A 13,660-nucleotide genomic window follows, 5' to 3' on the forward strand; every position below is an offset into this window, starting at 1 on the left:
TTCAAACCACCCACTCATCGCGCAATTCACATGTTTTGATGCCTGGTGCGATTCTGCGATTCTGTCACGCAATATCACATGCGTTAAAGACACTCCTCCCACTACATGAAATTCCTATAATAGCTTTTTTTCGAAGTGGTTTCGAGCAGTGGCGTGGCTCTGTGGTAGAATACCTGCTTGCCACGCAGAAAGCCTGGGTTCGATTCTCAGTCTGACCGAAGAGCAGCACTGCAGCCTGTATTCCTAGCGGTGGGCAGCTACATACAGTTCTTCCATACATGGCTCCACGATTGGCACCGACAGTCGCGAAAGCCACGTTTCATAGTAGAGTGCATGCTATCTTTATTTATTTATTTGCACCCAGTATTGAATTTTTGCTCACAAGCAACAACGCCGACACCGGAATTTCAGTGAAACGAGCTCTTTAACACTATTGCGTTCTGCTTTTCAGTTCATTCCATGTCCTCCCTTAAAATGTGCAAGCTGCATTCTTCTCTTTTAGTTCTTTGCAAGTTTTTCTGCCATTTGAGTGTATTTCTACACTGCAATAATTCGTAACTGCATGGTGTACCATTATATGCAACGTTGGCTTCCTAGATTACAGCCAAACATTTCTTCAGCTAAAGTAGGTTTGGAAATGCATATTGTCTGAGAGTCGTCAGAAAATTTAGTTTAACCTGCTCCCTCCCGTGTGCATAACTTAATTCCGTCTGCTTTCTAGCTCTCTGCTATAGAGAGGTGTTCACTACTAATTATTATAAACACTGCATGTCTGTAATAACAAATGTCATTCAGCTTACACTCGCTATATACTGATGCATGTGACTACTATGTTTTTCTAAGGAAGAGCACCTCTGTTTATTCGCAAATTAGGAAGTCTGATAATTGGAGAATGGAGGTCGTCATTAGTTTTTGGTTGACTATCACCAGGTGGGCTTATGTTTTGTAAATCACTGTTTGCAGGCAGTGCTGTCCACAAAAGTCAATGCTGCTAAGGTGCGGCAGGCAGCCTACGAAGTTGTCATAAGTGTGGGCAAGGCACTGATCCGTTGGCAGCCAGAGGACCCTGGAGCAGCTATTAGAGAGCTGGTGTCCCAGCTTACAGCAGGTTTCACAGGTGCTTCCTACCTAGTCAGCTGCACCATCTCGTCTCTCTCCGTTGCCCTCTTCGAGTTCAAAGGTACAAGTGCCCATTTCTGGTGTTTGGTGCAGATTATCTTATGTGCGATAATGAAATCAAATTTTCAGATGTGCTGAGCAAAACCAGCGTTTACACTTCACCTAGGTACCACGTGTCTGTGGAACACTGGACGTAGCTTAGTAGAATAACACTGATGGAAGTTAGAAAGCAGCTACTCCAATCCGATACAACAACATAAGCAATATAGCCCCAGGTACCATGCCCCATCAAAATATTGCTACTGCTACTGTCTATATCAATAGAATCTGATGGATAAGAATGAAGACATGCAAACTGATGTTCCTTGTTCACTAAAAAAATGTAACTGATGTTCTGCTGTAGTGCACTGTTAGACATCACTGCTTAAATCTACCAGTGTGAAAATGCTTAAAGATGGTTGTTTTGTGTGCAGATGTCTGCAGCAGTGACGTGCTGAATGCTGTAGTTGAGGCTGTGGAGATAGTCATGGCATCGCATAATCGGGAGATTGTGCAGGCAGCTCTTACTTTTGTGCGGATGCTGTTTGTCATCCTTACGCCAGAAGAATTGGCTCAGCATTTGAACAAGCTGGTAAGTTTGATAGATAGTTGGCCTTTTCATTGCCTGTTATGATTAGTTTAGCAGTAGTGTGAATGAACATTAAAAATATTGAGCTCATTCTAGCTCTTATCGCATATGATAGAGCTTGCTTCTGCTGTCTGGACCTGGTGGTCATTGCCATGTCCTGTTGTAGTTGCTTGTCTTTCAGATTTGCTTCTTGTGTATTTGTTCAGTGAGCGCTTATTTAATTAAGCGTGTGCTTCCCTTAGATCCCCAATCTGTGCTCAATGTCTGAAGACTGCCGGAAGCACTTCCGAATGAAGCTCCGGGACATCTTTGTCAAATTGATTCGAAAGTTTGGGTGAGTGTTTCTGCATGACCTCGTACTTATGTAAAAAAGCTTTGCACAACCCTTTGGCTGATGGGAATGACACCCAATTTTATGGTAGTAGCTGTTTTCTTTAGTGCAATGGAAAGCTTACCGGTCACACTTATTCATGGAATGATAATGCGGAAAACGCTGTGAAACATTTTTTTGTCAGAATTTTTTGATGTGTGGCGCCGATGATTGCTTAAACGTAACACATGCTGCCAACAGTGTTAGGTCAGCGTGGTACTGATTACAGTAAAACCTCGGTGATACGAATCTCACAGGGTCACGAAAAATATTTGTATCATCTGAACACATGAAAAATTAGTATGAGACTAAAGGAGGCTGGCATACGTTTTCATTTATTCGCAGGAGAGCAGCAACATCATAGACAGACATGAATGATTGCAAATAAAGTTTTTAGACGTCAGCAATCATACTGGTACTCGTAAATATGTGGTTCGTATATGTGCGTGTAATCAAAGGACCAAATGTGCCGTGACTCGCGACCATTCCTAATCTTAGTACGCTTTTCTGCATAACACCAGAGTACTGCGGTGAAAGTGACTTGGGGGGGGGGGTCTTTGAAAGCTGGAAATAGTGACTTTTTGAAGCAAACAATTTCAGAAACCATAGGTATTTTTTGCTTTAATCTGCAATGTTTCTAGCTTCATTGTCCTTGATCATTGTTTCACTGAATAAGATTGCAAAGTTTTAACCATATTTTTAGCCTTTTCTCAGACTATGGCTTTTGGCCACTTTTCTTGTTTCCTGCATCAGTATATTTGTACCTAGGATAGCTAGAGCTCCAATCTTTCTTGAAGCATGAAGCTAAAAAGCAGGGTAGGCAACTCTGGTAGTAAGGTTGTCATTTATGTAGGGATGGGCGAATACTAGTAAATTTGAGGTTCGAAGCGAATAGTGATTTGGTCAAATAATTTCGAATCAAATAGTTCGAATAGTACTCACCACATATTATTAAGAAAAATGAGCATTTTCGTCATGACCCTTGCACAATATTTTTAAGAATTTGAACTAGGTATGAGTGAATGTCACTTTTTTGGTTTGAAATGAAGTGGAAGAAACCTTGAATAGTATAAAAATTTGAATAGCAGTAGGGTGCAAGTTATAAGTGGTACAATATGTTACGATTTTAAAATTACTAGACTTAGCGCATATAAGCCCATATAACACGCTTTTAAACTTAAAAAAAAAAAAATATGTACATTTAACCTTGAAGTGTGGCTTCGCGGCAGTGCAGATTTCCCCTGGATGGGTGGTTTCACGGCACAGCAACCAGACGCTGCAGTGAAACCACCTTTACAGGGAGTTATGTGTGGTCAAATATATATATATATATATGCGTTCATTTCGAATACTTCGAAATTTCGAATATTTGAAACGCCCGAATCCCTACATTTATGGATCCAAAATTTTTTGCTTTTAATTTTAAATGTTCTTTATTATTTACAGTAGACTCTCGTGAAATGAAACCTGAAGGGACCAAGAAAATGTGTTCCGTTTGAACCGTAGTTCCATTTGCTGAGAGTTGAACAAGGGTGCAGAATTAAGTATAAAACCAATATTATTAGATGCAGTTATATTCCATGCAAGCAGCAATTCCGTTTAAGATTTCCGTTTACTGAGAGTCTGCTGTATGTGGAAACACTGAACTTCATTGTGCATAGTAGAACCTTGCACTCGTAGTTTTATATCGCCCAATCATGACCCATCTTTTTGAGCCTAGCATACATCAGTCATCTATTATTATGACAAAAGGAATTTTATTATACATGTATTTTACGCCCTTCATGGAGACCTGATTGTAGGCCACAAAAAGCCATGTCACGTTACCATTAGTATTCCACTGTTTAATTAACACTTGTGAGTGCAGTGTCAAATAACTTTTCCATTTCGAATCTACTTGCAGCATTGCACTCCTCATGAACTCCAGAATCCATCTAGTAGTTATGTTAAAAAGATACATTTTCATTATTTCAGCAAACAATAGAATGTGATTGCCAATTATCTCTGAAACTACTTGACCTATTAAGACACGATTAAATATTTTAAATCGGCTCAAGAAATTGAACAAACCTATGTAACTTCCATGTAATTTGGTCTGTAAATAAGTGACATTATCTATAGGACCCATGTCCCCTCTTAAGATTAAGAAGTGCTCCGCACGTGATAAATGCACGGCCAGAAAATTTTAAAACCATTGTCCTTTGTGTTTATTAGCTTCTTATCGAGACGTGGTTGGGGCCATTATTCCGGGGATTTACAGCTGTGCCTGCACAACTGAGAGGTCTGTTTAAAATTCGGGAGTCTCCCGGGCAAATCGGGGGTTGGCAGGTGGTGCGCGTCCCCAACAACTGTGCGTGTTGACATTGCGAGGCCTAGCTCCTTCGCCAAGCTCGTCCGCTTCCTCTTCTGGGCTTCTCGTACAGCTTTCGTAGGATCTTTGATTGCAAGTACATGGCTTGCTTCCATGTGGCAGGCAGATGTAAACACATTACAACGCTGCCTCGAGCGCAGCAGCACGCGTCATGTTGGGAAAAAAAAAGGAAGTAGTGCAACCCCAACGCCATTGGTAACCTAAAAGTGAAGACACACAAAGGTGCATTAGGGCCTCCAGTATTTGCGTACCATATGGGAGGATACGGCGTGCCACTGATAAGCGATGCTGATAACCCACCAAATTAGTGGCGTGGGATGCATGCCTGCACTAAGGTTCCCATGCCCTAATTTGGTTGCAGTGTCTTCCGCGGCAGCATGGGCAGCACATATTCATACCTCCGTGGTAGCGTACATTCGTATCAAACGTTGCGGGGTGAAAATCTGTTTGCAACAACCATACTCTAGCACACTGCAATATAATGGTCCTTGGCCAAGACCTTTGAAAAATTATCGCCCCAAAATTTGTACGAGCTGTGATCATTTCACCGAAGTTCTACTGTATACACCAGAAAACAAGTGAGGCCTTGTCAATCAAGCCTGAATTGTGGCAGTTCGTGTTAGTGCTCTGTGGTGCACCGCATATGCGACGCAACTGGTTTCCGGTTCCCGTGGTTGCCATGGAGGCAGTGGCGCTCCTCAATGTAAACTCTTTTAACTTAGTGATAAGCACAGGGCAAGAATTCTTGAGGAGGCGAAATGGTGGTCACTTGGGCGTCTTTATAAAGTCATGGAATCTAGCACAGCACTGACGCGTCCTCTGTCATAAGAGTCTGCTAGTGGAGGGAGAAAAACGCGTGTCGCGCTCTCCGACAAAGCTCGTTGATTCAAGGCCATTCAGCGCTAATTCGCCATTCACTGTTTACGCCAAAGTGCGTGTGTTTCTTGTGCGTTCTTGCTGGGTCCATATTTTTAGTTAGTTAATGGAAAAAATGGCGTCACATACAGGAAGATTACCTGAGTGAGATATCTTGTGGAACGGTGAAATCTATAATTTTTAGTAACATGAACTCGATAGGTTAGGTATAATTTTTAAAGCTAAAGCCTTAGATGCCTCATCAAACGCAAAAATTGACCATCGGCACCGTCAACATGAGTGATGCAAAAAATCGCCCCGTCATGACGTCACCACATGATGCTATCATAACATCACAGATCGCCAAAATTTGTGACGTCACATGACATCGTCGCTTTGCATGGCCTCTGTGATAGGTGGTCCTATCTTGGAGGCAGTGCAAAACCAGGTGAGGTGCAGAAAGCTTGTAATGCCTCCGATCCTGGAGGCAGCGCAAAACCACGTTAGCTGCAGAAAGCTTTTGCATAAGGGTAGGGCAGGATATACACATCGACTGAAGAAAAAGATAACTTTCGCCTTCGAGTCGTCTTAAGGGGAGACACTGCTCTTAAAAATGTTTTTTTATTTCTTGATCAATTTTGATGAAACTTTGTGACTTTGTGTATATTTTTGTGCTGATTTCAAATATGCGATTACTTTTCTAGTATATTGTGTAGTTTTTAAAATACAAAATATTTCATGTGCCTTTTGGGGAGCAAGATTATTTCTGAACTGACTAGGTTACAAAGTAAATCAGCATATTATGATAATCTGCATTCGGAACTGTGTGCAGTGCAACAAAAATGGATGTTCTAAACCCATTTGAACAAAAGTTATGGTATGTTGAACATTCACGAGTGATCAATTTCGAGCTAGAATTTCACTGATGAATGTTCACCATACCATAACTTTTGATCTAATGGGTTTAGAACACCCATTTTTGTTGCACTGCACACAGTTCCGATTGCAGATTATCGTGATATGCTGATTTACTTTGCAACTAACTCAGTTTAGAAAAAATCTTTCTCCCCAAAAGGCACATGAAATATTTTGTATCTTAAAAACTACACATCATACTATAAAAATAATTGCATATTTGAAATTAGCACACAAATATAGATTAACTCAGGAAGTTTCATCAAAATCGATCAAGAAATAAAAAACTTTTTTTCAAGTGCCATGTCCCCCCTTAATCTAATGCATAAGGGACCATATGAGTTTTTGCAACGAATGATGGGACTCTCCGAGAAGTGCTTCTCGCAAACTTAGTCACGAGGTGTGAGCTCTCGATCTTTCCTTGGTATGGCAAGAGCCCACGCTTCCAACCTCACCGGGTCACTAGGAACTTTGAAGGTTGCGTACTCACTCCTTGCAGGATGTGTACCCACTGTGTACCCACATCGTAAAGGAGCACTGGTGGAAATCTGCAAAGTGCTCTCCTTTGTTCATGGAGCAATACTTCTTTCTGCATGCTTTTGTTGCGGTGTGAAAAGTGCGCGCAAAGTTCGAGAAGTCAGCACCGCCGGCACAATGCGGAAGCCACTGAGTGCGCTAAAAAGACAGAAAGCCTGTAAATCGCAAAGGAATGCACGACAGCTTGCCCGCGCGAATTGGGAACTTTCCCTCCCAAGGTCATCTACGCAAGCGTGTGCACAACATGCAAGCTAGGAGTGAGGGGCCCATGCATACAGCGGACGTCGGCCACAACTACCAGCTCGTTCCAAGCACTGCATGACCTATTATTCGGGCAGTATCTATTAGTAATTGTAGCTAAAATATCTGTCAAATCTATCAATTGATGTCACAGGCAGAAATCTGAGAAATTTTACAACGTACGTGGCAGTATCACGATTTTTATACGTCGCGTCATCCATAGAAGAGCATGTAAACGATGGCAATGCGCCGAAAGCATCATCTGTCGTGCTGCAGCGAAAACAGCATTTCCTCCTTGATGCTATTGCGCCGCCCTCGCGCGCTGCGGTGGCCGAGCAGTTTCTCCTCCTCAAGTAACTTCTTTCTCCGTGGTAATAAGCATAGAATAGAGCACGAATGCCTTATAATATACAGACTGTAATATTAAGCACGAATTTTGGTGTGCCTAAATAGCAGGTGACTTGACATGCCAGTGTTAGTAGTGACTTTCCATCGCAGTTAAAATAAAATCCTTTTCAAATTGTGAAAAAAAATGCTTGTTTTTGTCACTATAATTATTAAATGGTCTTTCCACTTCCACCAGTGTATTACGACATGTTCTAGCCTCTTGCCAGTTGCTAGTGGTCACCAGCAAGTCTGTTGTCCGCAATGCCGACAGTGTTATGGTAATTTCGCTAGTGCATCTGGGAGTTTTGTCTGTCTCCCGTTACATTTGTTGTATGCACTTTTTTATTGCTTACACTAGAACCTCGTTACGTTTCCGAAAGGACCATGGAAAAAAAAAGCATGATGTGGAAAAGCATACGTAAATTTTTCAAATAGGGACATCTTTGGTTTGTTGGTCAGATGACAATTCAAGTACGAACAAGTTCGAACAATTCCTGCCAACTAAAATGTTACTTACTATTTTTTTCGCTGGCACACATAACATCAGCATGATTTCTACTTGCATACTTATTGTGAGGGTCAAACCATCTCTTGCAACCACATAATTAGCTGTAAGAGATAGAACTTTAGAGTTATTGAGTGTGAAAGCTCTTCTGCTTTGCAGTTGAAATTTTCAAATATTCAGCTATTCGAAAAACATTTGCTTTTTAAATTATGTTTAATGTAATTTGATTAGATATTCGAAAATATTGAATATTTGCGCACTCCTAGTTTTATATTGCTGAATCATGACCCATCTTTTTGAGTCTAGCATACATCGGTCATCTGTTATTACGAAAAATTAATTTTGTTAAACATGTATTTTACACCATTCACAGAGACCTGATTGTAGGTCATTATACAGCCATCTTACGTTACCATTAGTACCTTTAGTACTGTTACTGCCCTTGCATTGTGAATGCTTCTCAAGTCTAAAACTTGTCAAACCGCTTATATTCTATAGACCCTAATACAGATCACGTTTGGACATGGACAAAACTGATCCTTTCCATTCACAAGCATAGGTCGGCAAAAAATGTGGACCTCACTCAGGCTCTCATGGAATGTATTTTGCCCTTAGAGCCCACTCGGACTCAAGCTCACGGAAACAAAATTTTTCTCAACCGGACTCGCTTGGACTCAAACTCACCTAAATATAACTCACTCGGACTCGCTCAGACTCGCGGCTCGATCTGAGTCTGAGTGAGTTGACTCATGAGTCTGTTAGCGTATAATTAGTTTTTTGATCAGGATGTCAATGCACCTAAACATCAATATCATAATCGACGCTCTATGATAAGCATTTTGATCTCATACCTTCACATACGAGTTATCAGTGATTGAAATCCAGTAAGGACAGCTTTATTGAAAGATATGACTCACACATGATATTTTTATCAAGAATCTTGCAGGGGGAGTGGGGGTCGAGGTACTCTTCTGATCAATAAATATTGAGCTGCCGTATGAATGCTAGTGTGCTGAATCATCTGTGAGTAAGAAGTGACTACCAACGTGAGCCGTCATAAGGCTGAAGTTGAGTAGTTATCACCATAGGTCGGCAGAAAAATTTGGAGCTCAGACTCGCTCAAGAAATATATTTTGTGCTTAGGGCTCACTCGGACTCAGACTCGCCAAAATTTGTCTCAACCAGACTCGCTCGCCAAAATATTGCTCACCCGGACTCACTCAGATTCAGACTCGCGGCTCGATTTGAGTCGGAGAGACCGAGTGAGTCGACTCATGAGTGAGTTTGCCGATTTATGTTCACAAGTCGCACGAACATTTCTATGCCTGTGTGGCTTGGTTGACCGATAACCAATCCACACGGGCCGCTCCCTTCTTTTTGAATCTAACCACCTTGCAAACCACATGGTGTCTGTTATAAATTCTGTTAACAAGAGTGATAACTCATTACTTATCGCAATTGGACCGAAAGAAACAAACAGTTGCCAATGAATGGCCAGAGAAAAGACCTTATTTGAAAAAACACGTAGCAGCAAAAAAAAAAGGGGGGGAACTTCAACAGTTAATGCCCCCCACCCCACCCCCTCATGTCCAAGGTAACGTGGAAAAAAAAACCTTAATAAAATTTCTTCCATGTTACACCAACACTCTTGCACAACAGATGTCATTTATTTGCTTTATAGCAAAAGTTAGTTGAAGGTTTATGTATAGTCCAGCCCTTTAGCCAGGAATTTTTTTCAAGGGGGGGCTACTTGCTGAAAACCTTGACTATTGGAGAAAAACGCCTATTTTTATTTTTGGTAAAAAAGACTACTTTACCAATATTTTTTTTGGGGGGGGGGGGCTAGGGCCCCCTCCCCCTGGCTACGTGCCTGGTATAGTCCCTTTACACACTCAATAGCCTCCTTAATTTTACCCTTGTTAATTCGGAAAATTTTATAGTTCAAGGCTTGCCTTGTCCCAGCAAGATACCCTGTGAGAGTCAATGATGTAGTCAACAGCAGATCTTTTGGATGGCCGATTTTTTTGGCATGCTTGAAAATTCTGACGCTTTCGCGACACCACCACAAGCCCCATAGAGTCAGTGTATTTCGGACGCTGAAGCTATCCTTTATGCTTAAATTGCGAGTCGGGAACGCATTAATTGAAGCCACCATCTCTGCTGTGTCGATCATCTTGCAGACTCGAACCAGTGCTTTTGCAAGTCCATATGTTTGCGGCAGTGGCGGATTAAAAAAGTTGCCAGTATGCTAAGGTGTTACGGGGTGAAGCATACCAAGAATCTGAAGGCGCCACTGTCATGATGGCTATATGTATAAGCACCAGAAATGCTCGGAGGCGTGATGGCGGCAGGTGGCAAATGTGCCAGTGCGATTTCATTGCTGACAACCCTCGGTAGTGCATGTGGCCTAGCGCAGTTGTAAGCGAATTGTGCACTTTTAATAGGCGACAACTCAAAAGCGCTGCGCTGCTGTTCATTGCTGCCTCTTCGTGCGACAGCGCTAGGTGCGCCTTAAAGGCGTGTTGCTTTCAGGAACTCGCCATCGCCCTGCCCGTGTGTGGTCAGGAACACTCACGGTAAACGCGTGTGTATGGTGCAGAAAGCGCCCTGACAGTGACAGCGTGAGCTTAGTAGGCTACACGCAAATAGGAACGATCGGCTGGGTTCCCTGCAGGCATTGAATGTATTCACGAGAGCATGATAAGTGTACTGTTAGGCCTTGAGAGCTATTTCCAACGTGGTTGTAGTGATTTGACTGTCTGAATGAAGCAAAAAACCGTGAATTCGTTTTTTCGGACGATTTTGCGGCCCTTAGGGTGTCCGAAAAATTGGACGTTGATTGTACATCTATGGCAGTGTCCGTATGTTTGAAGAACACGTTACTCTTTTGTCCATAAAGTTCTTTCACCATGCAGTGATACAGAGGATTTTGTTTCTTGCGCCATTGATGCCATTCGGGATAGTGCATCGGCTATCACTTGCACATTCGCTTTAACATATTAAAGGGGCCCTCCAACACTATTCAACCCCCCATTTTTTACTTGCGGGTTGCGTAGACTGATGGCTGGGGATAATTTTAGCATAAGTTTAAGCACCGATATCAAATTATTTAGTATTTTAATCACGCGTTGAAGTCGCTACATCGCTGCTGACCGCATCATCGCGTAGTGGCGCTTGCCAGAACTATTGCGGGCGGAAATGACGAAGATGAGCGCTGGCCTATGATTGGATAAATGTAACGTTAAAAGTAATAACGGCGTTGCATCAAAGTTGAGATTATATTGTGCTTCGTTTTTCTTTTCTGTGCTTTTTCAATGAACCCCAAATAGCCGCCGTCGCAACAAAAAAATATCACTACACCCACAAAGTACGACAGAGGCGCCGGTTGCCATTTCGCCTCTGGTTGCTCTGGCTTTCTTTCTTTTCTTTTTTTTTTGCCTGCGCCGGTCGGATGTCCATATGAAACGCTTGCCCCTCTTCCTTCTTTTTGCGTCTGTACGTTTGCAAGCTGCCTCTTTCCGCATATGCTGTAGGCTCATGATTGTTGTTGAAACGGTGCAAGTAATCCTCTTCGTTGAATTGTTGTCGCTGCACACTTGTAACTTGTCGGGCTGCTCACCGAACAACCCACGTAGGGGCGACCGTGTTTAACCGCCCATGCCGCTCCACAAATTCCCTTCTCAGAATGAGAAGAGGGAATGACACGGAATGTCGTTGTAAGGAACAGCAGACAAAGCCTCCCCAGCCTCGCTTCGAAGCAGTAGCGCCCGCTCAAGTTCTGACAAGTCAGGTTTCAGGAACCACGTTTGCTACTAAGCAACAATGGTGTGCGAGCTTCCCCCACGTAAGAGCTTTCAGCCCATTTCATTGGAGCGCCATCCGACGTCACAGCATTGAGTGAAATGTGGTCACGTGACCCCGCGAAAATCGAGTTGAGGGTAGGCATTTTTTTTTTTCTTGTATTTTGAATTTTCTAAATCGAATAACTTCGTACTGCGTGCCGCTATCGCTGCCGTTCTTGCTGCACTAGTTCGTCCGTACTTCAGTCTACGCAATCCACGAGTAAAAAATGGGGGGTTGAAGAGTGTTAGAGGGCCCCTTTAAGGAGGCTCTTGTAGACATGCGAGTGGAATCTTATTGCTTTGCATGCCACAGTTTTTTCACATTCTCGTGTCGAAAGCTGCCAAAAATTGTTTGATTTCTCGTTTTGCTGTGTGGTCGTGGATAACTACCTGTAATTCCGCTTGTACCTATAAGATGTGAAGTTTTTGCAACAGGAGATTTGTGAGACTACCGTATTTACTTGATTCTACCGCGCCCTCGATTGTAATGCGCACCCGTCTTCCGCGACCCCCCCCCCCCCAAAAGAAAAGTAAAACATCGATTGTAATGCACACCCATTTTTCGTGAGAGAAAAGAACAAAAAAATATCTGCAGGAAACTTCGCGCATTCAGAAGAACAAGCACTTGGGTTTTAAAAAAAACTAAAGTTTCAAAAAAGTAAAACACTAAGTCAAAAAGCGGGCCTTGCCGCTAAAACTGTCACCACTACGGCAGCGATACGAGTCGCGTAATGGATCAGTCCTCGTCGCTGTCGGACAACTCCTTGTCGCTGTCAACGCACTTCGATTTCGGGAAACCGACCCTGCTTTGGTCCACTGAAACCTTTTCGTGAAGCTTTGCTGTAAAAAAATCTTCTGCTTCTGTTTGCGCCAGTCTCGCACGCACGTTTTCGGAACTCCGAACGACCGCAATGCGGCCCGATTTCCGTCCGTCTCTGCACATGTAATAACTATTCTTTTAAATGCGGCATCGTGGTGCACTCGTCGAGTGTTTGGAGTCGGCACTTCCATGCCGTCGATGTGAACGCAGAACGGGATGACAATCTCCTCAGCACACGTACGAACTGAAACAATAATGGCACAAATGGCCAAGGCGTGTAGGAGGCGGCCATTTTGAAATGCCGATGGCAATACGATAACCCGAGTTTTTTTTTTTTTTTTCGGTACTCGATTCTAACGCGCATGCGGTTTTTGGACTCATTTTACCGGAAAAAAGGTGCGCGTTAGATTCGAGTAAATACGGTATCTGGTGCAACAGGGTCCCCTCATCATTTGTAGTGGCACAGTGCCTGCATTGTAGGCAGGCTAGCATAGGTAATGAAGCCTCTAGCAGTGCTGGCGATCTTATTTTTCTACATCTGCATTTTCTCTTCATGTGCAGACATATAATTTACGTATGTATATATTGGCGTGGTTCGAGATGTGGCTTGTGGGCTTAGTGAAAGGCATGCGAAGTCGTTAATGCAGTGTGCTGTGAAGGCATGTTTGGTACATTGTCCGTTATTGATTTAATAACTGTTTGTTGCTAATTTGTCATTCTTCTCTTATTTGCTTGTTTTTAGCTATGAAAACATCATTGGACTCCTACCAGAGTCCTACCGGAAGTTAGCCGTCAAAATTCGTAAAGTTGAGAAACGAAAAAAGCGAAAGAAGGATGAGAAGAGCAGGGAGTATCAGTCCAAGGACAGACATGAGGATGATGTGGCCAGCAGCTCGGGCATCCTTGGACCATCTGCCACTGAAGGGTATTCATTTGCTTGTGCTTGCCTTCTCCGATGTGTTGACACAGTAGCAGGTAGCCTGTCTAAAAGTAAATAGTGCTAGTTTGCCGACTTATCATGCTAGTTTGCAGACTGCTAACTGGTGATTTACGAGGTCAGTGGGTCTCGAC

General features: G+C 42.9%; 1 protein-coding gene across 1 annotated transcript in view; it reads left to right on the top strand.

Annotated features, from left to right (window-relative positions):
* LOC119379192 (RRP12-like protein) overlaps positions 1 to 13,660 on the top strand; it is a 59,946-nt gene that overhangs the window by 42,187 nt on the left and 4,099 nt on the right. The window contains exons 18-21 of the mRNA XM_037648408.2: positions 964 to 1,180; positions 1,593 to 1,750; positions 1,990 to 2,081; positions 13,332 to 13,514. Of these exons, the coding sequence (XP_037504336.1) occupies positions 964 to 1,180; positions 1,593 to 1,750; positions 1,990 to 2,081; positions 13,332 to 13,514 (650 nt within the window). The remainder of the gene's footprint in view (positions 1 to 963; positions 1,181 to 1,592; positions 1,751 to 1,989; positions 2,082 to 13,331; positions 13,515 to 13,660) is intronic.

The sequence above is a fragment of the Rhipicephalus sanguineus genome, chromosome 1 (assembly GCF_013339695.2).
Source record: "Rhipicephalus sanguineus isolate Rsan-2018 chromosome 1, BIME_Rsan_1.4, whole genome shotgun sequence".
NCBI classification, from domain to species: domain Eukaryota; kingdom Metazoa; phylum Arthropoda; class Arachnida; order Ixodida; family Ixodidae; genus Rhipicephalus; species Rhipicephalus sanguineus.